General features: G+C 54.0%; 1 protein-coding gene across 1 annotated transcript in view; it reads right to left on the minus strand.

The window, feature by feature from the left end:
• MYLK3 (myosin light chain kinase 3) overlaps window positions 1-25,231 on the minus strand; it is a 39,726-nt gene extending 14,495 nt beyond the window's left edge. The window contains 9 exon segments of the mRNA XM_041738885.1: window positions 4,930-5,071; window positions 6,021-6,130; window positions 6,520-6,613; window positions 7,097-7,202; window positions 9,086-9,221; window positions 9,224-9,517; window positions 12,069-12,391; window positions 13,176-13,266; window positions 24,219-25,231. Of these exon segments, the coding sequence (XP_041594819.1) occupies window positions 4,930-5,071; window positions 6,021-6,130; window positions 6,520-6,613; window positions 7,097-7,202; window positions 9,086-9,221; window positions 9,224-9,517; window positions 12,069-12,391; window positions 13,176-13,266; window positions 24,219-24,707 (1,785 nt within the window). The 5' untranslated portion in view covers window positions 24,708-25,231.
• Window positions 25,232-25,813: the final 582 nt, after the last annotated feature.

Consider the following 25,813-nt stretch of genomic DNA (forward strand, 5'->3'; position numbering starts at 1 on the left):
TGTCTTTTCAAATCCTTCACCTATTCAAAAATTTGTCTTTCAATTTTTGAGTTGTAAGATTTCTTTACATATTATAGATATAAGTCCCTTATCAGATATATTGTTTGGAAATATTTCTCCCATCCTATGGGCTATCATTTCATTTTCACAATGATATCCTTTGAAGCCTAAAGGTTTTTAATTTTGATAAAGTCTAATTTATCTATTTTTCTTTTCTAGCTTTTGCTTTGAGTCATGCCCAAGAAATCATTGCCTAGTAATCCAAGGTCACAAAGATTTACTCCTATGTTTTCTTCTAAGAATTTTATAATTTTAGGTCTTACATTTAAGTCTACACTCCATTTCGAGTTAATTTTTGGTTATAGTATGAGTATATGCTTTTGCATGTGGGTATCAAGCTTGGTGTCCATTGAAAAGATTATTCTCTCTTCATTGAATTGTTGTGGCACAGTTATCAAAAAATCAACATCCTGCAAATATAAGGGTTTGGTTTTGGACTTTCAACTGTATGCCATCGAGCTATCTATTCATCCTCATACACATAACTCATTGTTTTGATTTCTGTAGCTTAGTTGTAAATTTTGAAATTGGGAAATGTGTGTCCTTCAGCTTTGCTCTTCTTTTTCTTTCTTTCTTTTTTTAAAATTTATTTATTCATGAGAGACACAGAGAGAGAAAGAGAGAAGCAGGGAGAGAAGCAGGCTTCATGCGGGAAGTCCAACGTGGGACTCGATTCCAGGCCTCCAGGATCACGCCCTGGGCTGAAGGTGGCGCTAAACCACTAAGCCACTACGGCTGCCCTGCTCTTCTTTTTCAAGATCGTTTTTGCTATTCTGCATCCCCTAAATTTCCATCTGGATTTTAGGATCAATGCATTAATTTCTGTAAAGAAACTAGCTGCAATATTGATGGAGATTGTGTTCAATCTGTAGATCAATTATTGCCATCTTAAGAAAATTAAGTCTTCCAATCCATGACCATGGGCTATGCTTCCATTTATAGGTCCTCTTTAGATTCTTTTAATAATGTTCTGTGGCTTTAAGAACATAAGTCTTGCACTTCATCTGTTAAATTTATTCCTGCATATTTTATTCTTTTTGATATTTCAGTAGCACCCCCCTATTCATGGGAGATACATTCCAAGACCCCTAGTAGATGCCTGAAACCACAGATAGTACCAAACCTTATATATGCTATGTTTCTTCCTATATATACATTCCTATGATTAACTTATAAATAACTTATAAATTAGGCACAGTAAGAGATTAACAACTAATAACAAAACAATTATAAAATATATATACAGCAATGTCCACAATAGCCAAACTGTGGAAGGAGCCTCAGTGTCCATTGAAAGATGATGGATAAAGAAGATGTGGTTTTTGTATACAATGGAATATTCCTCAGCCATTAGAAATGACGAATACCCACCATTTGCTTCAACGTGGATGGAACTGGAGGGTATTATGCTGAGTGAAGTAAGTCAATCGGAGGACAAACATTATATGGTCTCATTCATTTGGGGAATATAAAAAAATAGTGAAAGGGAATAAAGGGGAAAGGAGGAAAAATGAGTGGGAAATATCAGAAAGGGAGACAGAACATGAGAGACTCCTAACTCTGGGAAACGAACTGGGGGTGGGTGGGTGGAAGGGGAGGTGGGCAGGGGGTGGAGGTGACTGGGTGATGGGCACTGAGGGGGGCACTTGATGGGATGAGCACTGGGTGTTATTCTATATGTTGGCAATATATGTTCAAATTGAACACCAATAAAAAATAAATTTATATAAAAAATAAAATATACTATAATAAAAATTATGGGAATGTGGCCTCTCTCTGAAAATATTTTATTCTACTATGTTTAGGCTTCTACTTGGGATGACAGGATATGACAAAATGCCCAGTGATGCGGAGTGAGGTGAATAATGTAGGAATTGTGCTTTAGTGTTAGGCTACTACTGACCTTCTAACCGTACATCAGAAGGCAGATCATCTGTTTCTGAACTGTGGCCAACCACAAGTTACTGAAACCATGGAAAAGGAAACCAAGAGGGAGGACTCTTCTATTGTAAATGGACTCTTCTTAATTTTATTTACAGATTATTAATTACTAGGTATAGAACTACAAGTGATACACATTTGTCTTATATCCTTTAACCTTGCTGAACTCACTTATTTGTTCTAATAATTTTCCCTCCAACTCTTCAACATTTTCTACATGCAAGATCATGTCATCTGAGAATGGAGTTTTACTTCTGCCTTTCCAATCTGTATGCCTTTTACTTCTTTTCTTGCCTAACTGTCCTGATTAGAACATCAAGTACAGTGTTTAATAGCAGCGGCAAGAGCAGGCATCCTTGTTTTGTCCCTGATCTTAAGGAGAGAGCACTCAACTTTTTGCCATTATGTATAATGTTAGCTGTGGGTTTTCCATACATGGCCTTTATCAAGTTGAAGAAGTTTCTTTTGCACTTACTTTGTTTACTGTTTTCATCATGAAAAGTTGTCTGACATCGTCAAGTCTTTTTTCTGCATCTATTGAAATGATCATGTGATTTTGTTCTATATTCTATTGATATGGCATATTACATTGATTGATTTTCATATGTTAAGCCAACCTTGCATTCTTAGGATAAATCCTACTTTGTTATATGTATAATCCTTTTTACATGTTGTTGTATTCAGTTTGCTCATATCTTATTGAGAATAATCACAAAGATTATTGATCTTTCCAACCAATCAAGTTTTGGTTTCACTGATTTTCTCTATTGTTTATTCTCTGTTCATTTATTTCTGCTCTACTCTTTATTATTTCCTTTCTTCTGCTGCTTTGAGTTTAACTTGCTCTTCTTTGTGGGATCTTAGATTACTGATTCGAGATATTTCTTCTTAATACTGGGGTTTGCAACAAATTTCCTCCTGGGTTAAATGCATCCCATAAGTTCTAGTATATTGTGTTCTCATTTTCATTCATCTTAAAGTATTTTCTAAAACTTAACTCCATAATATATTTCATGTAACCCAATATGCCCAATATTTTATCATTTAAATAAGTTATCAATATGAAAAACATTGAGATATTTTCCATTCTTTTTTATATTAAGACTTAGAAATCTAGCATGTATTTTATATTTACAACACATCTCAACTCAGATACTAAATTTTCATCAGAAATATTTTAGATGTATTTAGATTTCATGAAATTTATAGTTGAAAAGTAAATTCACATATTGAAGTCATTCCAAATATACTTAAAAGTATGCTAATAACCAGAGTGTCAGTTTTTAAATTTAAATAAATTAAAATTAATAAGATTTAAAATTCAGTTCCTCAGTCACACTAGCCACATTGCAGGTGTTTAATAGCCACATGTGGGCTTGTGGTTATTGTATTAAACAGTAGCTCTGGGGCTCTTTCTCCATGTTTTTTTTTTTTTTAATTTTTATTTATTTATGATAGTCACAGAGAGAGAGAGAGAGGCAGAGACACAGGCAGAGGGAGAAGCAGGCTCCATGCACCGGGAGCCCAACGTGGGATTCGATCCTAACACCTCTAAGAGGTAGATGCGGATTCCCCATTTTGCAATTGATGAGCTTATGCAAGATCAATCAGTAAGATCAAGGAATTTACCCAAGATCTCATGGCCAGAAAAGGACTAAACCACCACATGCCCTGTTCCTGGCTGGGAAATGGGCCTTAGTAATTAATGATTATCTCCTGCTCCAGAGACACAAGGATTGCCCCAAAGGCTGGTCTTTGACCCAGGACCACAGAGCAGAAGCCTGAGTTTTCCCTAACAGCCAAGCTCACAGAGCAGCTTGTCCAGAAGCTCTGGAATCAGTTCTAGTGATCTAGGAAGCCTGAGGCCAATTCCCTACCATCTCCATCATTTTTCCCAGTACTCCAACCTTACAGTCTGAAGTCAATCAGAAAAGATGCTCAGAAGAAGTGATGGACACCCACACAGGTCTGTCCAACCTACTGCACACCTCCTGTGGGAAGCCACTGAAATTCCTGGAAGGTGTTATAGAGAAACACCTTCCTGTTGGCCCAGCAGAGTGGGAAACCACAAAAACAGGCACCATGTACCAAGTCCTGACTACCAGCCAGGCACTGCACCCAGCGCATGGCACTCCTAAGACCATCCTGGTAGACAAAAGAGACTGTAATGCATTCATTCAGTGCAATATCACATGGCCCTTAAAGAGAATGAGAAAAGATGTCCACGATGTACTGTTAACTAAAAAAAGGTAAGTTTAAAAACAAGATGTGTAGCATGAGCACCTGTGTGTGTATCATGCCAAACTGCTAATAGAGAAGACCTCTTAGCATGGAGACTGGATGGGAAGAACTTTCACTCTGTACTTTATATATTTATATTTGTCTATGTCTATATTTGTTATGTTTCTATTTTAATTTTTTAAATGAATCTTAAAATTTTTTATTTAAATTCTAGCTAGCTAACATACAGTGTAATATTAGTTTCAAGTATACGATTTAGTGATTCAGCACTTACATACAATACCCAGCGCTCATACAAGTGCCCTCCTTAATTCCTATCATCTATTTACCTCACCGCACCCGCCCCCACCTCCCCTCCCCTCTGGTAACCATCAGTTCATTCTCCATAATTAAAGCATCTGTTTCTTGGTTTCTCTCTCTCGCTCAAGATATTTTTAAAGAAAAGAAGGCCATTGTATCATTTAATCTTCAAATAACACTGAAAGAGGTACAATTATCCACATTTTACAGATGAGAGAACTGAGGCTCAGAGAGCCAGCATGACTCATTTACTCCGGAACTAGGAGATGGCAGAGAGCCAGGAATGGAAGCCAAGATCGTCTGTTGATAGAGCTCTTAAGGTAAGAGAGTAGCAGACGCTCAGGAGCCCTGGGGGCCAACCCACCACGTGCCCAGGTGGAGCCTGACCTTGAGGTCCAGGTGCAGGATGTAGTGTTGATGGAGGTAATGCACACCCTCACAGATCTGCTTGGTGAACAAGATCACATCCAGTTCGGTCAGCTGGTATTTCTCCTCTGTGATCCGGTCAAAGAGTTCACCCCCGTCCACGCTGCCAGGGCAAAGAGAGGCAGGCACTGACCTAAATGAGGCTCTCGGAGGACTTGTCCACTCTTATCACCAAGAGTCTAGGGAGGCCAACCCAGGAAACCTGAGGGCGCCACTGCCCTCCAGGTCTTATGGAGATCTTTGTTCTGGTCTGTTCTCAGCTCAGCTCAGAGTGCAGGTGGTAAAAAGGAATCGATGGGCCAAAGGGATGACTGGGGATTGTTTTCAGTGTTGATAATCCAGGCTCACTCTGGATACTCTGGGCCAAGATTATAAACTCATTTGCCTACAGGGGCCAATTAGCACCTACATGGCAAGAATTCAAAATGGGGAAATAAGACCAGATGTGAGACAAACGTTTTTGTGAAATACAGCCCTTCATCTATCTCTTGTTTTTTCAGTCTTGGTTGCGACACAACAAGACAAATCTTACCAGAAGGAAAATAGCAACACAAGCACAAAAATAAATAAATAAATAAATAAATGGCCTCTGGGCCCCCGACCTCAGCTTCGGAGTAGTTGGGAATGGTGGGGACTGTGGCAAATGGGAGACTAGTTGCCTGGTCTACAAATTCAGCCAGTAGGAGCTCCAGCACCATTTCCAGCTGGAAATGCAGCTCTAGCATTACTAGATCTTTCACATTTTTTTTTAAAGTAAGATATCTGGGTTTCAGTGTGGAAATCTCCCAATTTCCAATTCTTAACACCTAAACCAAAATCATTAGAAATTGTGTAGGCCAAACTGACACACATGTATAGGTCAGTCAGGTCCACTGCTGGTTTATGACAAATGGCTTTGTCCTCCATGCTCCATACTGGAGGTGATGACATTTCCTAGATGTCACAGAGAGGGGAAGGGAAAGGGAGAGTGTTGCCTAGAACCACAGGCCCAGGCCCCGGCCCTAAGTCCTGGCCCGCAGACAAGTCACCACTCCACCTCCCAAGACACTCACTACTCCATGACGAGGGTAAAGCTGTTCTTGCTCTCAAAGGCGTCATAGAGCTGGATCAGGTTCACATGGCTGAGCTGGTTCATGATGTTGACCTCATTCTTCACGTCCTCCTTGCGGAGTCAGACAGGAGAGGAGTTTCCAAGAAATGGGTCAGGAAGATGAGCCAGCCGTGCCCCCCAAGACACGTGCATGCCCACATCCTCCTTTCTTGCTCTCACCTCAGTCTCCAACTCACCACCCAAACCAAGTTCTCACAACAGAAGGGACCGTAGGTCAACCCACCCTCCTACAGATAGGGAACCTCAGGCCCAAAGAAGGAAGGCTGGAGGTCCAGAGGGACCCTGCTTCCCAGAGTGTGGGAGTCATGGAAAAGAGGCAGGGAAGCTGGCAGGGTTCCTGAGCAGCATGCAGGGGCCTGGGGTAGCTTGGGGCCAGGAGGCAAGTACAGGAGCCCTGAACTTGGTCTGAGATCCCGGCTGGCCCAGGGCAGATGCCTCACCCGGTCCTTGGCACTCTTCACTTTGATGATCTTGGCTGCCAGCGAGAGGCCTGTGGACTTCTCCGTGCACCTGTGCACCTGGCCAAACCGGCCCCTGCATAGACACGATGGTACGGCAGGCTGAAAGCCCCACAGGCCCCCTCCATACATGGTGGGCCGTCCTGCACCCTGGGCTTCCTGGTCCTGCCCTTGGTTCCTAAACACCGTGGAGAGTACCCTGCACCCTGGAGGTGCTATAGTCATCACCCACACCACACGGGTTATCCTGAAACCTAGAGAGGACCTTCTTCACCCTATCATAAGTGGTCTATCCTGCACCCCAGGGGCTGTCCCCCTCACTCCACACCACCCAGATGGCCCTATCACCTCCAGGGCACGGTCCCATGCCCACACTGTGTGGGCCTCCTGCACTCACACACTCTCTGTGGACTATCCTGTCACCTACACGCCGTGCCGTGTGTCCCACTCCTGGCCTCGGCTCCTGATCGACCCCTTCCTGAGAGCTTCCAGGTCAGGTCTCCAGGGGTCTCTGCCCTCCCCCCGCCCCTGCCTCTCATCGAGGCGGAAGCCCACCTACCCTCCCAGGACGTCATGCTGGCACACTGTGTAACCTGCCGCCGTCGACGTCTCCTTGACGCTCACCACCCGGTGTTCGAAAGGGGCTGGTGGGGCTGGACTGTCATCTGTTCGGAGACAATAGCCTGTGAGCCCCCTGAGCACAGTCCGCCCCTCTCAGCCACCCACTTGGTCCTCCCCAAGGGTCACCTCACGGGAGTCACCCACGCGGCGGGGGGGCAAGCTGAATTCGGAGAGGTGAGGTCCCTGGCCCAACAGCCACAGCGAGTCAGTGACAGACGGACAAACCCACGTGTCCCATCACCTCCAATGGTGCTCTTGGCAAGATGGACAATTATACCCAGTCTGTTCCGTGAAGTTGAGAGGGGACCCAGGTGGATCTGTGCAGCCCGCAGGAAACACGAGGCTCGCTCGAGAAGGGCCATCAAGCAGAACTTCATGACGGGACTCTGTTTGCAGGTAGGGGCAGGGCTGCGACCTCACCAGGGCTGGGTGCAGGGCGACGGATGGAGGATCGAGTGCCCTCCCCCCCCGCTCTGCTTTGCACCCTCTCACGTCCTGACCGGGCGAGCAGCCCGCTAGGTAGCCCTAGAGGGTCAGCTTGGGGACGCTGGCCTGGAGGGGGCAGGACACCAGCACTTGGAAAGATAAAATTAGTCTAAGTTTTTTGGAAAAATCTTGCTGTCCAGAGGTGTATGAGCCTAGAAATGGTGCACAAGACAGAGTAAAGTAATAAAGCAGCCACAACGACCGAAACTGCTCTATGTATTAGGGCCTGGGAGACTGGCGGGAAGTCGGTGGCTTGGGTTGGGTTTTTCTGGGCTTGTCATGGTCACTCGGCGCTCCACCAGCAGGTGCGGTGAAAACACTGCTATTTTCTCTAAGTTCATCTTAAGAAGAGCAGCTTGTTGCTCCCCAAAGTCGAAGTTTGAATTTGCCCTGAGAGAATATGGCTCGTTCTTTTCTCGTGTCTGCGAGGGCGGACCTGGGCCCCGGGCCCCAAGGGTGACACGTCTGGGCTGCTGCCACTGCTGTTTTTCTGGGAGCCTGGAAAGGTCAGTGTGTCTCCAGGATTGTGAGTGTGTCTCAAAGATTCCAAATCTAGAGTTGGGCTTGAAGTTTGTTTTTCTGCCCCCTCGGTGCCTTCTGTCCCGAGTGGCTGCCGAGCCACGAGGTTTGCACGCAGGCTTCTGGAGCCAGACGGCCCGGGTCGGATCTAGCCGTGTCCACACTGCCTCCGCAGCCCTGGGCGGGCTCCTTAGCCTCTCCTGTTTCCATTCCTGCTGCCCCCCAAGCCTGTGAGGGGCAAGGCCGGCACAAAGCCCCTGGCTCGGGCCACAGGCCACCCTCAGTTCACGGCGGCTTCATCACTGCCCCAGGCCCCAGAAGAGACCCCGGAGTCTCAGGCTGGTTTCAGGAATCGAGGTTGGTCTTGGTCCACATTGGAACCAGTCACAGGCGGCGAGGGAGCAGCGGGAGATGCCACCAGGATGGGGCCACCGCAGAGCCCAGGAGGGGCAGGGGCCCAGGTCACCTGCAGAACGCACAGCCCTTGCTCGGGGACTTCCCGAAATTCCAGCAAAGGTGGAATTTCGCCGCACGTGGGAAGGGGGCTCAGACCGGAGGGAGGCGACCCCCGGCGCTGGAGGGATGGACGGCGTTTGCGCGGCTCATGGCGCGGCCAACACCCCGCCCGGCACTTGGTGCTCCTTCTAACGGGGCCTTCCCTGGCTGCACCCGGAGCGACAAGGGTGGCGGAGAGCATCCACCCGTCGAGCCCCAGGGCTTCCCCCTCCGTCCGCGTGTCACTCCAGCTCAGCCCGTGGCATCTCAGGGCCTCACTCTCCACCTCCAGAGGCCTGGCGGGTGGCTCCAGGTCGGGGACTCCCCCAGACCTGTGTCCTCGGTCCCTGGAAGCTGCGGGAAGGCCCCCGGGGAGCAGCCCCCCCGCAGCCTGCTGACCTGGGGCGCACAGCGCGGGTTCACTTACCCAGAACCACGGTGCCAGCCTCGGCCCCAGGGGGCCCCCGTCCTGCTCTGCTGCCCAGGTCCCCGGCTGCGCAGTCCTCCCCGGGCTCGGGCTGTCCCGCTGCCGAGCCCTGGTCCCGCGGCCCGTCTGGGGCCTCCGCGTCGCCTCCTCTGGCCCCGCTGGCCCCACTCGGCCCCCCGGCGGCCTCGGCCCCGGGCGCCTGCTCCCCCTCGGCGTCGCTGCGCTCCCGCGGTGGGGGCCTCCCGCCAGCTCCTCTCGGGGTCTGGCCTGCTGACTTGGTGGTGGGGGCCCGCAGGGGGGGCCCAGGTGGGTCCTGCTCCCCCCGAAGGGCCGCAGCTGGGGCCTCCACAGGGGGGTGCGGGGCTGAGGCCGGCCGCGCGCGTCACAAGCAGCTCCCCGGGTGTGTCCGTCTCCTGCACGTGGATGGCGAGCCTGGGGCAGGGGAACCCGCGGCCTTGAGAGCAGGGACTTGCAGTCGCCGGGACCCGGTCAAGCACCCGCCGCCCCCCGCGATCATGGGCCCACTGGCCTCAGTTCCTCACCCGGACGAGGGCTCCGTGGGTAGTGGTGGAGTAACGTACATTGTGCTTAGACCCGGCAGAGCCCACCCGTGACCCAGGCCCCAGGGAAAGGTTGGCCCCGGACGGGATCCCGGCTGCCCTCGGGGGCCTGGAGGCCCGAAGTAACCTGGAGGGACGCCTGGAGGCACCAAACCCTCCCGAGTCCCTGAAACCTCTTCTGCCCAGGAGGCCCGAGCCCGGAGGCAGCACACTGGGCGCCCCCCTCCCTCCCGTAGGCCTCGGTCTTCCTCTCAGTTAAGTGAATAAAGGTGAACCAAGTCAAATATCCCCCTGGAACCCCAGGTGCCACATATTTTATTAAAACCAGGCAACTGCGGGCCGCCTGGGTGGCTCGGTGGGTCAAACATCCGCCTCTTGGTGTCAGCTCAGGTCACATCTCGGGTCACATCCCAGGGTCGTGGGATGGAATCGGCTTCAAATACTCTCTCTCTGCCCCTCCTCCGCTCTCTCCCTCTCTCTCTCTCAAACAAGCAAAATCTTGTTAAAAAATCAGGCTCACAGAGTCCTCGGTCCTCATTCCCCACACCGGGCTCCCGGCTCCGGGGGAACCTGCTTCTCCTTCCCCCCTTGCGCTCTCTGTGTCTCCCTCAAATACATACTAAAATCTTTCTTTAAGTTTTTAAAAAGAAAAAAAATGCTCTGGAGATCACAACAACGACCTGAATATACTTAAGACTTCCGAACCGGACACTTAAACATGGTCGCGTGGGTAAGGTTATGTGAGGTGGTTTTGAACCACGCGGGAAAGAAGTGAGGCTCCTCCGTGGCAGGAAGGGCCCGTCCGAGCCCGCGGGCCCCGTGGGAGCTGCGCCGGCGCCAGCCGCCCCTGCCCGGGAACCTGCCCTCTGCCGGCCTTGGCAGGACAGGAGCAGCCCCAGTGGCGGGGACCACGGGGTCAGGCGTCTGGCTGAGGGACGTGGGAGGCGGCAGGAAGGCCGGGGCTGGAGGGGCGCGGGGGCTCAGGTGGCCAAGGTCGCTGCTGCCCCTCGGGCTTCGCGCTCACAGGCCGAGCGAGGGCCCAGATGCTGCCGGGTACCCCAGGCCCCGAGGCCGCATGGTGGGGTTAGAGCACTGCCAAGGGGTTAGAGCACCACATCCGCCCAGCCCGGGGGGGGGGGGGCGGGAGGGGGCTCAGGCCTGGCAACCCCCCTCCACCCCGAGGAAGGGCCGCTGGTCCTCGCTCACGTCCAGGCTGACGCAGGTGCCTATGCATCCAGCTCAGGGCTGAAGGGAGACCTTGCCCCTCGCGCAGCATCCTCTGGGACCCCCACCACGTCCACCCACACCCCTAGGTTCCCTAGTTACAGCCCTGGCCAGGATCGAGGGATGCCTGCCGGGAGCCCCTCCCCTGAGCTGGCTGAGGCCCCACAGACACTCACTTCCTTCTAGAACAGAAGCAGACAGCCGGCCTGGGCTCCTCTGAGGGTCAGCAGCCCCCCCCCCCCCCCGCCCGGTCTCGGGAAGGGGCGGGCTGTGTTACAAGTAAGGACAACCCAGGGCAGGGGCAGGAGAGCCGCAGGCCCCCTCCAGAGGGGGAAGCAGCACATCCAGGGGCCTGGGATGTACAGTTGCACGGGGCTGGGGGGGCCTGGCCGTCATCACGGGGCTTGCGGGGGGCCAAGGGCTGGACCTGAGGGCACGACCCCACCTCCAGGCCCCAGTGTAATCGTCCCCAAAGCCCCCCTGGACCGACTCAGCCTCTACCCCCTCCCTCTGAATCCCCGTCCCTGTCTCCCACCTCGGTATCTGGGGCTTAATTATTTTATTTTATTATTTTTAAAGATTTACTTATTTACTTATTCATGATAGAGAGAGAGAGAGGCAGAGGGAGAAGCAGGCTCCATGCAGGGAGCCTGACGCGGGACTCGATCCTGAGACTCCAGGATCACACCCTGAGCCAAAGGCAGGCGCTAAACGGCTGAGGCACCCAGGGATCCCCTCTGGGGCTTAATTAAACGCTGATCGGTGGAGGTAGGATGGTGCAGTGGGTAGGAGCAGATTCCGGATCTGAGTCCCGGATTCGGCTTTCAGCTTTGTGAACCCCCTGCTGTGTGGCCCTGGGCATCTCTGCCTCTCCCCTGCTTCCCACACTCTGGGAAGCACTCTGGCGTGGTCTGGGGCGCCTGGGCAGGGCCTCTGTGCGCCTGGCTGTCCCGAGAGCTCCCCGCCGATCCCCCCAGGATCCCCCCCAGGAGCTTGGGAGACCGCAAAGGGGGAGGGAGACCTGCGCCTCGCTCTACACTGAATAGGTCAGACTTTCAGATGTTGGGATTTTAAAATTTCCTTTGGGTAAATCTAACGGGCGCCGGGCGGGAGCAGCACTCTCAGCTGCCCACAGCCCCCCCCCCGCCCCCCGCCGGCCTCCCTCAGGGCTCCACGCAGCGAGGACCCGTGCCCCCTACCTGGGAGGCGGCTCTCCGGCGGCCTTGCGTGGCCGGAGCCGGGCCGGGCAGCCCTGGCGGCGGGTCAGGCCCTCCGAATGCTGCTCCCTGGTCTGTGCAGGGGGCCTCCCCGAGCCTGGGGGATGCTGCAGACCATCCCCGGCCAGTGGCCGGGCTCTCAGGCAGTGGCAGGAGGCCGGGGGGCTCGGGGCCCGGGCCAGGAACCGCTTCTTCCTGCCGCCGCAGGGCCTCCGCCTGCGTGGACACGTCCGCTCCTGGCCCCGAGGCGCTGACGGTCACTGGCCTTGCTGCTGGGCCCTCCGGCGGGGCCGCCCTCCGGCTCTCTGCAGGAAGACAGGCCCATGAAATCGCATCCCAGGCCGAGGCCCTGTCCCGAAGCTACTGCGGGGACGTGCAAAGGCCACGCAGCCGGCGTATCTGTAACAACCCAAGTGACCCTCAGCAGGAGGCCACGTGGCCGAACCACGGCCTATCACATGGGCCGCTGCACGGCCGTAAACAGATGCGACTATGTCCAGATGTGCTACAGGCCGATCTCAGGACGCGCCGTGGGTGACGGGACCGTGCTGTGCTTCTGTCTCCCTAAGAAGGGAGGACACATGTGCGCGTGTGCAGGTGCGTGTGCAGAACCACGTGGAACGTGGTCTAAACACACAGAGAAGACAAAAAATGTTGTGAGCGGTTCCATACATAAAGGAGGAACGAGGATAGAAGCTGGGCTTCTCTTAATATATTCCTTATTTTGTGGATTTAATTCTAGAACCGTGTCAATACTACACCAAATTGTGAAAGAGGATGAAACTGAACACAAGCGATGCAGGAACATTTAAAGCAAAGTGAAATAGGCCCGAGGGTTAGGCGGGTGGCACAGCTTACACGGAAGGGAGCTCGTCTGAGTGACTTTAAAATAGAAATACAAAAATAAATAAATAAATAAATAAATAAATAAATAAATAAATAAATAGAAATACAGTGAGACACACACGAAGGGTTAAAACATGAAAAAGATAAAGGAGCCTCAGTGGTTTGCTAGTGACCACACTGTCGGCGGCGGCGTTGGCATTTTTATTGTGAGACGGACATGATCGCAGCCGTGGGGCCACTCACCTTCCCAGGGCCCCCTGATCTCGGCCTGCACGGCTCTGGTGCTCAGCGCATGCTTTGGTTTGGCTCCTTTCTCTTCTACTCGATCTTTGTTCTGAAAGAGCAACGTCATCACCGTCATCATCACTCATGCGGCCACCGACATGTTTACTGAGCACCCACCACGGGCCTTGGGTAGGACTCAGGTGGCTCACGTGGTCTCGCAGGAATACTCGAGGGGAGATATTGCTACTGTTGTTCTAGCGATAAAGACCCCTCCCCAAGGCCGCCAAGTCCTTTATAATGTGTCGTCACATCCCACAACGGGGCAGACCCGGCGGGGCTCCTCGACAGAGCGGGCCTCCAGGAACTTAGGCCAATAAATCCATAGGAGGCAGAATAAATAGGAGGCAGAATAAATCCAGTCTTACGGTGACAATTCAGGTCGGTGAGTCACGGCCTTTACAGACTTGGCTTGACGTGGCCCCTGACGTCAGATGAGCCCTTGTTTGGGGGTAAAGGGGCGGCCGGGGGGCGGGGGAGTGCCACGGTCAGCTCAGCGCCAGCCAGGGAGGGGGCGCATCCCAGGCGGCCTCTCCAACCCTTGGCCAGACCTGCGGGGTTCAGACCCCACCTTGACCCCTCGGCCACGATCCGTGACTTCTGCGTGTCTCCCCTTCCCCATCTGTGAAACAGGGAGGATAATATTACCTGCCTTGCTGAGTCAGGGAGGGGCCTGGGGGAGTGAATCATGGAATCCTGACAAGCGTGTGCCCCGCACCAAGTGCCCCGTAGCTCTGGGATCACATCCCGCCTGAGCCAGGGTTCGCCTGTGGCAGGACTGTGTGGGCAGCTGCATGTGCAGGTGCCAGGGGCCCGGGAGGCTCTGGTTTTGACGCAGGGGTCCATCCGGGCCAGTGCTCCCACTCCTGACCGGCGGGAGCACCCAGGATCCCTAAGCCTGGCCATTCCTACATGACCTGACCCCTTGCTGGGCCCTCTGGTGCTTCTAGAGGTTTCCAGACTTTGACTCCGCCTGGTCCTTATCACCGTGGCAGGTCTGTCCCAGCCCCGAGGCCCTGGCCGCAGACACCTGCCGCTGAAGGCCCTTGCCCTGGCACAGAGGCCCCGATGCGGAGCCAAAAGGAGCTGCAGACACATTGTGTCTGGCCTGCATAGCGTTTTACATTTTTTGATTTGTTATTAACACTTTGAATCTAGGAGAGTTTGTTTGAAGGTTTTATTTATTTCCTTGAGAGAGAGAGAGAGAGAGCGCACAAGCACAGGGAGCAGCAGAGAGAGGGAGAAGCAGGCTGCCCCTGCACCCGGAGCCCGACGTGGGGCTCGATCCCACAACCCAAGCCAAAGGCAGCTGCCCACCGACAGCCTCGCATCGCCCCGCTAGAAGGCTTTTAAATTAAGTTTTTTTTAAAGATTTTATTTATTTATTCATGAGAGACACAGAGAGAGGCAGAGACCCAGGCAGAGGAGAAGCAGGCTCCCTGCAGGGAGCTCCATGGGGATTCGATCCCGGGACCCGGGGTCACGCCCTGGGCCAGAGGCAGACGCTCACCTCCGAGGCCCCCGGGCGCCCCTACATTAAGAGTCTAAGTTCCTGCAGGGGGCTCAGGATCGCTCCGTGTTTGGACTGTGTGGGTGCTGATGGGGTATAACCACGTGCGGAGCCGTGTACCTAAAACGGACGGACCGAGTGTGCGAACGGGCTGCTTACCGTGTGCAAATTATGCCTTAATGCTGCTGGGTACAACCCTGGTTCCCAGAGTCACCTCAAGAAAACCAGATGACCCGGCACCGGTAGGCCCACGCGGTGGGGGTCCCAGGGCAGCTCCCCTCACGGGCCTGGGCCTCCAGCCACCGCCTGCCCGGCCCGTGGGACCCAAGGCGGCAGGTCCATCCCTGGGGGTTCGACACATGGAGCCCCTAGCCCGGCATCAGCCACGTGCTGCCATGCAGCTGCCGCCGTGTGCCCCGCATCCCCGTACTCAGCACGGGCCACTCCCGGGCCTCTGCGCACACTCGCTCCTGCCACCCCCGGAGCTGGGGACAGGAAGCCATGTGACCCACGCCTCCCGCTCTCACCCCGGCGGGCAGCGATGCGAAGGCACGGTCCCCTGGCAGACCTTGCTGGGCTCACAGCCATCCCCCGCCCGCTGTCACTGTGGGCACACACACGCGCACGTACACACGCACACGCACACGCACATGGAGGCACACACACATGCAGGCACCCCCGGGCACGCACACCCACATGCAGGCACACGTGCACGCACACACACACACACACACACACACAGGCACACGCAGGTTCACGCGCACACGCACGCACACGCACACATGCAGGCACACAAGTAGGCACATGCAGGCTCATGCATACACACGCACATACACATGCAGGCACACACACGTAGGCACATGCATTCAGGCACACACAGGCTCACGCACACACACGCACACATGCAGGCACACGCAGGCACACACACATGCAGGCACACACACGCAGGCACACACACACACCTGCATGCAGGCACACGTGCACGCACGCACACACACACAGGCACATGCAGGTTCACACGCACACACGCACGCACACGCACACATGCAGGCACACACACGTAGGCACACACATTCAGGCACATGCAGGCTCATGTGCACACATGCACACGCACACGCAGGCACACACAGGCGCAGGTGCACACGCTCATGCAGGCACGCGTGTGCGCACACACAGAGGCACAGGCACACACACATGCAGGCACACATACACATGCAGGCACATGTACACACACACGCAGGCACACACACAGCCATACCACACACAGGCACATGCACACACGCATACAGGCACATGCACATGCAGACAATGCACATGTACACATACACACACGCAGGCACACACGCAGATGCAGACACACATGCAGGCACATGCATACAGACACACACACTTACACACATGCGTACACACACGCACACACACAAAGACACACACCTGCACATACAGCCGGTCGCGCGTTGTCCAAATCTTCTTCAGAGGAAGAAGAGCCCTGCACAGCGTCCTAGAGGAAGGGCGTCTTCTGAGCAGCTCGGCCGGCCTGACCCTGTCCTTTGAGGGGAGCAGCTGTCTCGGTAATGATCTAACTCATCGTTACCAACACGAGCACCACCGGGTGCAGAAAACCCAGGAGGACCTTCACGAAGTCTTGGCACCATTTTCTTTCTTTTTTTTTCTTTTGGACTTTTTTTTTAAAGACATCTTTAAAAATTTTAATTCCAGTAGAGTTAACATATAGTGTGATATTAGTTCCAGATGTACAATATACGGATTCAAGGGGCGCCTGGGGGCTCAGCTCAGTTCACGATCCCGGGGTCCTGGGATGGGCCCCACATCAGGCTCCCTGCTTCTCCCCCTCCCTCTCTCCCCCACTCATGCTCCTGCTCTCACTCTCTCTCTCAAACACAATTTATTTTAAAAATAAAAAATAAACCAATATTCAGCTCTTCCACACGACACCCAGGGCTCATCACAAGTGCTCTCCCTTCCCCACCCCCACCCCTCTGATAACCACCGATTTGTTCTCTAACGTTAAGAGTCTGTTTCTTGGTTTGTGTCTCTCTCTCTTTTTTCCCTTCGGCTTGTTTCTGAAATTCCATAGTCCTGGCACAATTTTCAAATTTAGGAGCCAATGCTAGGATCTGCTTCAATTCCACCGATCATGACTATGCCCCCACCCTCTTAGGAAGCTTGAAGAGGGTCTCCAGAAAGTCTCTGTTTTCAGCACCAACAAAGGGTTAAATAGCCGGGGCTACTATACCCATTCTCCGGACCCTCCCGTGAGACCCGCCGGACCCGTCCTCAGCCCGCCTCCGGAGGTAGAGGCCTGGTGTGGAGGACGGACCAGGAGCTGACCAAGGCCTAGACTCAAAGCTGTAGATGGTTACCAACAGGTGTACTCCACACGGAGGCCAGAGGAGAGGCCAGCCACATGCCAGCTGAGCAGCACAGACAAGACGGGGGCAAGAACTCCGGGTACTCAACGATTTCCCCCTACTCGCGAATGCCTACATATCTGCAAAGTGTTTGGTAGCTAATTTCACAATATATAAGGAGCTCTTGCAAATCAATAAGGAAAAAAAACTTAAGTAGAAAAGCAGGAAAAGGGATGCCCGGGTGGCTTAGGGGTTGAACATCTGCCTTTGGCCCAGGGCGTGACTCCAGGGTCCTGGGATCTAGTCCCACCATCGGGCTCCTGGCAGGGAGCCTGTTTCTCCCTTTGCCTGTGTCTCTGCCTCTCTCTCTGTGTTTCTCCTGAATAAATAAAATCTTAAAAAAAAAAAAGGTAAAGCAGGAAAAGGACATGAGCAGCATTCACAGAAAAATACAGGTTTTAAATCTGTGCAAGATGCTCAAACTTCTAGTAAAAGAAATACAAATTAAAACTACAATGAGGTATATCATCCCATCTACTTGTGGTTATGTCTAAAATTTTCCATAATGGAGTGTTTCCATTTTTTTATGAATTAAAGATAAAGAATTAACACTAAGAGGCATATAACATAGGTAAGAGGAAACGAGCATAAAGACAATTAGGAAAATCCAAACACTAACTTTGGTAATGTTAAATTACTGTCTACTTTTTAGTTGTGAAAATGGCATCATAATTACATTTTTTAAAAAGATTTATTTATTTATTCATGATAGACATAGAGAGAGGCAGAGACACAGGCAGAGGGAGAAGCAGGCTCCATGCAGGAAGCCCAATGCGGAACTCGATCCTGGGACTCCAGGATCGCACCCTGGGCCAAAGGCAGGCGCCAAACCACTGAGCCACCCAGGGATCCCCGATAATTACATTTTTTAAAAGAGCCCTTATCTTCTAGATGAATGCTAACGTTTATGGAGGAAGCGACCCGCTGTCTCAGATTGGCTTCAAAATGATGCCGAGACAGGGAAGTAGGTGGGGAGCAGATGCAGCAACGCTGGCCCCCATCATGGGTTCACAGGGTCACGAGACTGATCTCTGTGTTTATAAATGTTTGAGAATCTTCATGTAAAAATTTTTGTACTTTTTGCAAACATTCTTGAAAATTTTAAAGGAAACCCCCCATGCGCGATCAGGTCTCAGTTTTCAATTTACCACACGAGCAAAGGATGAAATGGGATAATATGCTTTGTTAGCAAAGGGGAGGCAACAAGTCTTCCCGTAAGCCGTTGACGGGAGGCCGGGCTGCAGCAACTCCTTTGAAGGTCAGTGTGGCCTTATGTCCAAACTCTACCCTTTGGCTTGGCCTTGCCCCTTTAAAGATTTTATTTATTTATTCATGAGAGACACAGAGAGAGGCAGAGACCCAGGCAGAGGAGAAGCAGGCTCCCTGCAGGGAGCTCCATGGGGATTCGATCCCGGGACCCGGGGTCACGCCCTGGGCCAGAGGCAGACGCTCACCTCCGAGCCCCCGGGCGCCCCTACATTAAGAGTCTAAGTTCCTGCAGGGGCTCAGGATCGCTCCGTGTTTGGACTGTGTGGGTGCTGATGGGGTATAACCACGTGCGGAGCCGTGTACCTAAAACGGACGGACCGAGTGTGCGAACGGGCTGCTTACCGTGTGCAAATTATGCCTTAATGCTGCTGGGTACAACCCTGGTTCCCAGAGTCACCTCAAGAAAACCAGATGACCCCGGCACCGGTAGGCCCACGCGGTGGGGGTCCCAGGGCAGCTCCCCTCACGGGCCTGGGCCTCCAGCCACCGCCTGCCCGGCCCGTGGGACCCAAGGCGGCAGGTCCATCCCTGGGGGTTCGACACATGGAGCCCCTAGCCCGGCATCAGCCACGTGCTGCCATGCAGCTGCTGCCGTGTGCCCCGCATCCCCGTACTCAGCACGGGCCACTCCCGGGCCTCTGCGCACACTTGCTCCTGCCACCCCCCGGAGCTGGGGACAGGAAGCCATGTCACCCACGCCTCCCGCTCTCACCCCGGCGGGCAGCGATGCGAAGGCACGGTCCCCTGGCAGACCTTGCTGGGCTCACAGCCATCCCCCGCCCGCTGTCGCTGTGGGCACACACACGCGCACGTACACACGCACACGCACACGCACATGGAGGCACACACACATGCAGGCACCCCCGGGCACGCACACCCACATGCAGGCACACGTGCACGCACACACACACACACACACACACAGGCACACGCAGGTTCACGCGCACACACACGCACACGCACACATGCAGGCACACAAGTAGGCACATGCAGGCTCATGCATACACACGCACATACACATGCAGGCACACACATGTAGGCACACGCACACAGGCACACACAGGCTCATGCACACACACGCACACACGCAGGCACACGCAGGCACACACACATGCAGGCACACACACGCAGGCACACACACACACCTGCATGCAGGCACACGTGCACGCACGCACACACACACAGGCACATGCAGGTTCACACGCACACACGCACGCACACGCACACATGCAGGCACACACACGTAGGCACACACATTCAGGCACATGCAGGCTCATGTGCACACATGCACACGCACACGCAGGCACACACAGGCGCAGGTGCACACGCTCATGCAGGCACGCGTGTGCGCACACACAGAGGCACAGGCACACACACATGCAGGCACACATACACATGCAGGCACATGTACACACACACGCAGGCACACACACAGCCATACCACACACAGGCACATGCACACACGCATACAGGCACATGCACATGCAGACAATGCACATGTACACATACACACACGCAGGCACACACGCAGATGCAGACACACATGCAGGCACATGCATACAGACACACACACTTACACACATGCGTACACACACGCACACACACGCAGACACACACCTGCACACACAGCCGGTCGCGCGTTGTCCAAATCTTCTTCAGAGGAAGAAGAGCCCTGCACAGCGTCCTAGAGGAAGGGCGTCTTCTGAGCAGCTCGGCCGGCCTGACCCTGTCCTTTGAGGGGAGCAGCTGTCTCGGTAATGATCTAACTCATCGTTACCAACACGAGCACCACCGGGTGCAGAAAACCCAGGAGGACCTTCACGAAGTCTTGGCACCATTTTCTTTCTTTTTTTTTTCTTTTGGACTTTTTTTTTAAAGACATCTTTAAAAATTTTAATTCCAGTAGAGTTAACATATAGTGTGATATTAGTTCCAGATGTACAATATACGGATTCAAGGGGCGCCTGGGGGCTCAGCTCAGTTCACGATCCCGGGGTCCTGGGATGGGCCCCACATCAGGCTCCCTGCTTCTCCCCCTCCCCCTCTCCCCCACTCATGCTCCTGCTCTCACTCTCTCTCTCAAACACAATTTATTTTAAAAATAAAAAATAAACCAATATTCAGCTCTTCCACATGACACCCAGGGCTCATCACAAGTGCTCTCCCTTCCCCACCCCCACCCCTCTGATAACCACCGATTTGTTCTCTAACGTTAAGAGTCTGTTTCTTGGTTTGTGTCTCTCTCTCTTTTTTCCCTTCGGCTTGTTTCTGAAATTCCATAGTCCTGGCACAATTTTCAAATTTAGGAGCCAATGCTAGGATCTGCTTCAATTCCACCGATCATGACTATGCCCCCACCCTCTTAGGAAGCTTGAAGAGGGTCTCCAGAAAGTCTCTGTTTTCAGCACCAACAAAGGGTTAAATAGCCGGGGCTACTATACCCATTCTCCGGACCCTCCCGTGAGACCCGCCGGACCCGTCCTCAGCCCGCCTCCGGAGGTAGAGGCCTGGTGTGGAGGACGGACCAGGAGCTGACCAAGGCCTAGACTCAAAGCTGTAGATGGTTACCAACAGGTGTACTCCACACGGAGGCCAGAGGAGAGGCCAGCCACATGCCAGCTGAGCAGCACAGACAAGACGGGGGCAAGAACTCCGGGTACTCAACGATTTCCCCCTACTCGCGAATGCCTACATATCTGCAAAGTGTTTGGTAGCTAATTTCACAATATATAAGGAGCTCTTGCAAATCAATAAGGAAAAAAAAACTTAAGTAGAAAAGCAGGAAAAGGGATGCCCGGGTGGCTTAGGGGTTGAACATCTGCCTTTGGCCCAGGGCGTGACTCCAGGGTCCTGGGATCTAGTCCCACCATCGGGCTCCTGGCAGGGAGCCTGTTTCTCCCTTTGCCTGTGTCTCTGCCTCTCTCTCTGTGTTTCTCCTGAATAAATAAAATCTTAAAAAAAAAAAAGGTAAAGCAGGAAAAGGACATGAGCAGCATTCACAGAAAAATACAGGTTTTAAATCTGTGCAAGATGCTCAAACTTCTAGTAAAAGAAATACAAATTAAAACTACAATGAGGTATATCATCCCATCTACTTGTGGTTATGTCTAAAATTTTCCATAATGGAGTGTTTCCATTTTTTTATGAATTAAAGATAAAGAATTAACACTAAGAGGCATATAACATAGGTAAGAGGAAACGAGCATAAAGACAATTAGGAAAATCCAAACACTAACTTTGGTAATGTTAAATTACTGTCTACTTTTTAGTTGTGAAAATGGCATCATAATTACATTTTTTAAAAAGATTTATTTATTTATTCATGATAGACATAGAGAGAGGCAGAGACACAGGCAGAGGGAGAAGCAGGCTCCATGCAGGAAGCCCAATGCGGAACTCGATCCTGGGACTCCAGGATCGCACCCTGGGCCAAAGGCAGGCGCCAAACCACTGAGCCACCCAGGGATCCCCGATAATTACATTTTTTAAAAGAGCCCTTATCTTCTAGATGAATGCTAACGTTTATGGAGGAAGCTACCCGCTGTCTCAGATTGGCTTCAAAATGATGCCGAGACAGGGAAGTAGGTGGGGAGCAGATGCAGCAACGCTGGCCCCCATCATGGGTTCACAGGGTCACGAGACTGATCTCTGTGTTTATAAATGTTTGAGAATCTTCATGTAAAAATTTTTGTACTTTTTGCAAACATTCTTGAAAATTTTAAAGGAAACCCCCCATGCGCGATCAGGTCTCAGTTTTCAATTTACCACACGAGCAAAGGATGAAATGGGATAATATGCTTTGTTAGCAAAGGGGAGGCAACAAGTCTTCCCGTAAGCCGTTGACGGGAGGCCGGGCTGCAGCAACTCCTTTGAAGGTCAGTGTGGCCTTATGTCCAAACTCTACCCTTTGGCTTGGCCTTGCCCCTTCCAGGAGGGTATCGGGGAGATAAGCTCGCACGTCTACAGGCATTCACCGCCTGGCTATTTATAGCAGCTAAAAGTGAGAAATGATATAAACAAACCACGATGTGGGGCCGGTGAACAAATAAGACTCATCCCCCAGCCACAGGCTGCGCGACCTTAAGAACGAAGAAGCTTTTCTTATGTAAGAACACGAAACAGTGCCCAAAACACATTAATTAAAAAAAAAAAAAATCAAGGCCAGCATAACATGAATAATATTGAGTTCCACCAAAGAGGTGATGCTTATGGATAAACAGACTCTGGGAGGCTTTGTAGGAACCTGGCGCCCACGACTCCTGGGGAGGATGGCAGGCCCGGGGCCCGGGGGCTGGAGCCGCAGGGACCTGGTTCTCTGATACCACGTGTATGTTGTTCTGTTGGTCTGTTCGTATTTTAAAGATTTTATTTATTTGGGAGAGAGAAAGAGGAAGCAGGAGAGAGAGCAGGAGCAGGGAGGGGAGGCGGGGCCAAGGGAGGAGCAGAGCCCGCTGAGCAGGGTGCCTGATGCGGGGCTCGACCCCGGGACCTGGGACCACAACCTGGGCCAACCTGGGCCGACCTGGGCCGACCTGGCCGAGGGCAGACGCTGAGCTGACTGAGCCCCAGGCCACCTTGTTTAAGTGAACTCCAAGCCCAGCGGGAGGCTCAGCGCGGGCTCAAACTCAGCACCCTGAGATCAAGACCTGAGCGGAGGCCAGGAGGCGAACGCTCACCCCTTCCCGGCCGAGCCGCCAGGTGCCCTGTGACCGCTTTACCTGAGCGCCTGTTACAGAAGTTTCTCTGCCAAGCTGAGGTTGTTGGGGTGCCGGGGGCCCCATCGGGGAAGCCTCGGCCTGGGTCTCAGGCCCTGCGCCGCGCCTCCTCTGCGCCTTAATAAGTAAATAAAAATACAGCTCCTCCCTGTCCCTCTGCACCGCCCTCACTCTGCGGCCTTAATAAGTAAGTAAAAATACAGCTAAGTTTGCTTATGGGGGGAAAAGCAGCAGGTCGCCTGGCCCGCGGCCCTATGCGCAGGGAGCTGGGGGGTCTGCAGGCCCGGGAGGCCCAGCGGGTAGGGGGGAGCCCCCGCACCCCGCTCCCAGGAGCCTCGGGGAGCCAGCCACCTGCAGGCCCCACCCCCTCGCCTGGGTGGACGAGCGCGGGGTCTGAAGGGTGGCCCTGGGTGGCCCCAGTGGCCCCGGGCGGCCCGAGGGTTGCTAAGTGGCCGACTCTTAGCTGTTCCCAAACAGAGTGTGGCCCGGCCGCCACCTCCGCTCTCACAACAGCAGCCCTGGTTGTGCAATCCTCGGGAACAGCCGCCCCCAGGAATGCCACCGTCCACCCCCGGGCTCCGGCTCCCTCAACCTGTCCCCAGGGCTCACTGTCAACACTCAGCTTCCAACCGGCAGCTGCACGTCTGCCCTCTCGCCCACTCGGGGACACAGCCCAAGGTTGGGGACGGGAGGGGGACGGGGACAGGGGAGGGGGCTCTGCTGGGCCGACGGGCTCCCGCTGCTTCCTCCTCCAGGTGTGAAGGGACAGAGGAGCCAACAGAAGTCCCTGGAATGTGTACGCTTCACCGTGCTCCCCTCCTGAGTGGCCCGTGTCCTCCCACTCCTGAAGCGGCCCAAGGCCCACGGGCCCCACGGCCACTGCCTCTCCCTTCCCGGGAAGAGCGGCCGGCCGGGGACCTGCCCGGGGAACCCGCGGGCAGCTGGGGCAGGTGGCCCAGGAGGGCACAGCACTCCCCCGCGTCTCAGCCCGGCTGTCCCAGGTGTCCCCGGCAGGCCAGCTCTCCCTGCAGCCCCGGGGGAGGGGGGGGGACAGCGGGCTAGGGCGGGGGACACCAACCTCCACGGGGCCGTCGGCCAGGCTGCCTTTCCTCCAGGGCAGGCTCCCCTGCATGATGAAGTCCACGACCTTCGAGTTCTGGAACACGGCTCCCACCACAGCCACCACCTTGTCCACGGCCACCAGCATCCCGAGCAGGGCCTCCAGCCTGGCGCCGTGCTGGGCCGCCTCCTGTCTCACGGCCCTCACCAGCTCCAGGACCTCGGGCCACCCGGCCTGCGCGGCGGCCTGCGCGGCGGCTGCAGGGGTGCGGGCGGCCCCAGCGGGGCCCGGGACCTGACGGGCCTCCAGCCGGTGTAGACCTTGCTCCAGGTGGCCCAGGCCCTGGCATACACACTGCAGTTTCTCCGTGACGTCTTCTTGGAAGTGTAAGAGCTTGTCGACCTTCTCGTTCAGCACGTTGAGCTTCGTGTCCATGGTGGTCAGGCAGGCCTTGCTGGCCGGCGGCGGCCCCCGGGGCTCCAAACCCTCCTGGGGGGCTCCCGACATCCTGGGGCAGCTGCGCGAGGACGATGAGTCGTGGAAGCCACGGCCTCAGGCGTTCACACGGGCGGGGGGCCCCCGGCAGCTCATTGCCATCCACAGCCCGCAGCCCAGCCCGCACGGTCGCGCGGGGCCCAGCGTCTGCGAGCCCTCGCCTTAGCTTATCTCCGGGTCGGCCGCGGCGGGAGTGACAGCTTGGCAGGGCCCTTCCCCTTGGGGCCCCTTGACATGGTGGCAGCATCTAGCATTCCTCCCTGAGAGGGTGCTGACGGGCAAATATTCTAACAATCTGCCCAGGCCGGCAGGGCTTCAGGTGCTTGGACCGGAGCTTGGAGGCATGGGGCCCCTCAGGAATGAGCTACAAAGCTGGGCTTTATGGGGGGCCTCGGGGATCCCCGCGCAGCACGAGGCCTCCAAGGGTACCCGGGGGCTCCGGGGTGAGCGTCTGCCAGCTCAGCCTGTGACTCCAGGGTCCTGGGATTGAGTCCTGCGTCGGGCTCCCTGCATGGAGCCTGCTCCTCCCTCCGCCTGGGTCTCTGCCTCTCTGTGTGTCTCTCATGAATAAATAAATAAATAAAATCTTAAAAAAAAAGAAACGGATAAGGCCTCCAGAGGCCCAAAGCGCTGAGCCACGCAGCCGGATCCCACCCGCCACAGACATGCCGCGTTCACAATGAAAAGCAATGAAAAGCAGAAGTAAATGTGGGGCCGTTCCGAGTTTTCCCGTGACAAAGCATTTGATGCTTTTGCAAATTAAAAACAAATTTTGGGTGCGGCTACCTCGCAGCGGCTTGTGTATGTGCTTGGACTGCCTGTGAGGGGGGTCTGTGGGCCCGTCCCCTCCACGGCCTCGGTCACTGGGCGCCTGGGCCTAATAATAGACGTGAGGGAAGCGGCTCAGGCTCCTCGCCAGGTGCCACCCCTCGGCCGTGCTCCCCACGGAGCCCCCCGGGCACATCTCCAGGCCCCCCCACCGCCCCGGCACCAACTACGCAGGCACCAGGCACCAATGTCTAGAGGCCGAAACAGCTGCCGCAGCAGCCCAGAGGGCAGGGGACCAGGCTTCTCGCAGGTTCTATCCGCCGCAGCCTCCAAAGCCCGGTTCTGAGGGG

Source organism: Vulpes lagopus, chromosome 23, assembly GCF_018345385.1.
Source record: "Vulpes lagopus strain Blue_001 chromosome 23, ASM1834538v1, whole genome shotgun sequence".
NCBI classification, from domain to species: domain Eukaryota; kingdom Metazoa; phylum Chordata; class Mammalia; order Carnivora; family Canidae; genus Vulpes; species Vulpes lagopus.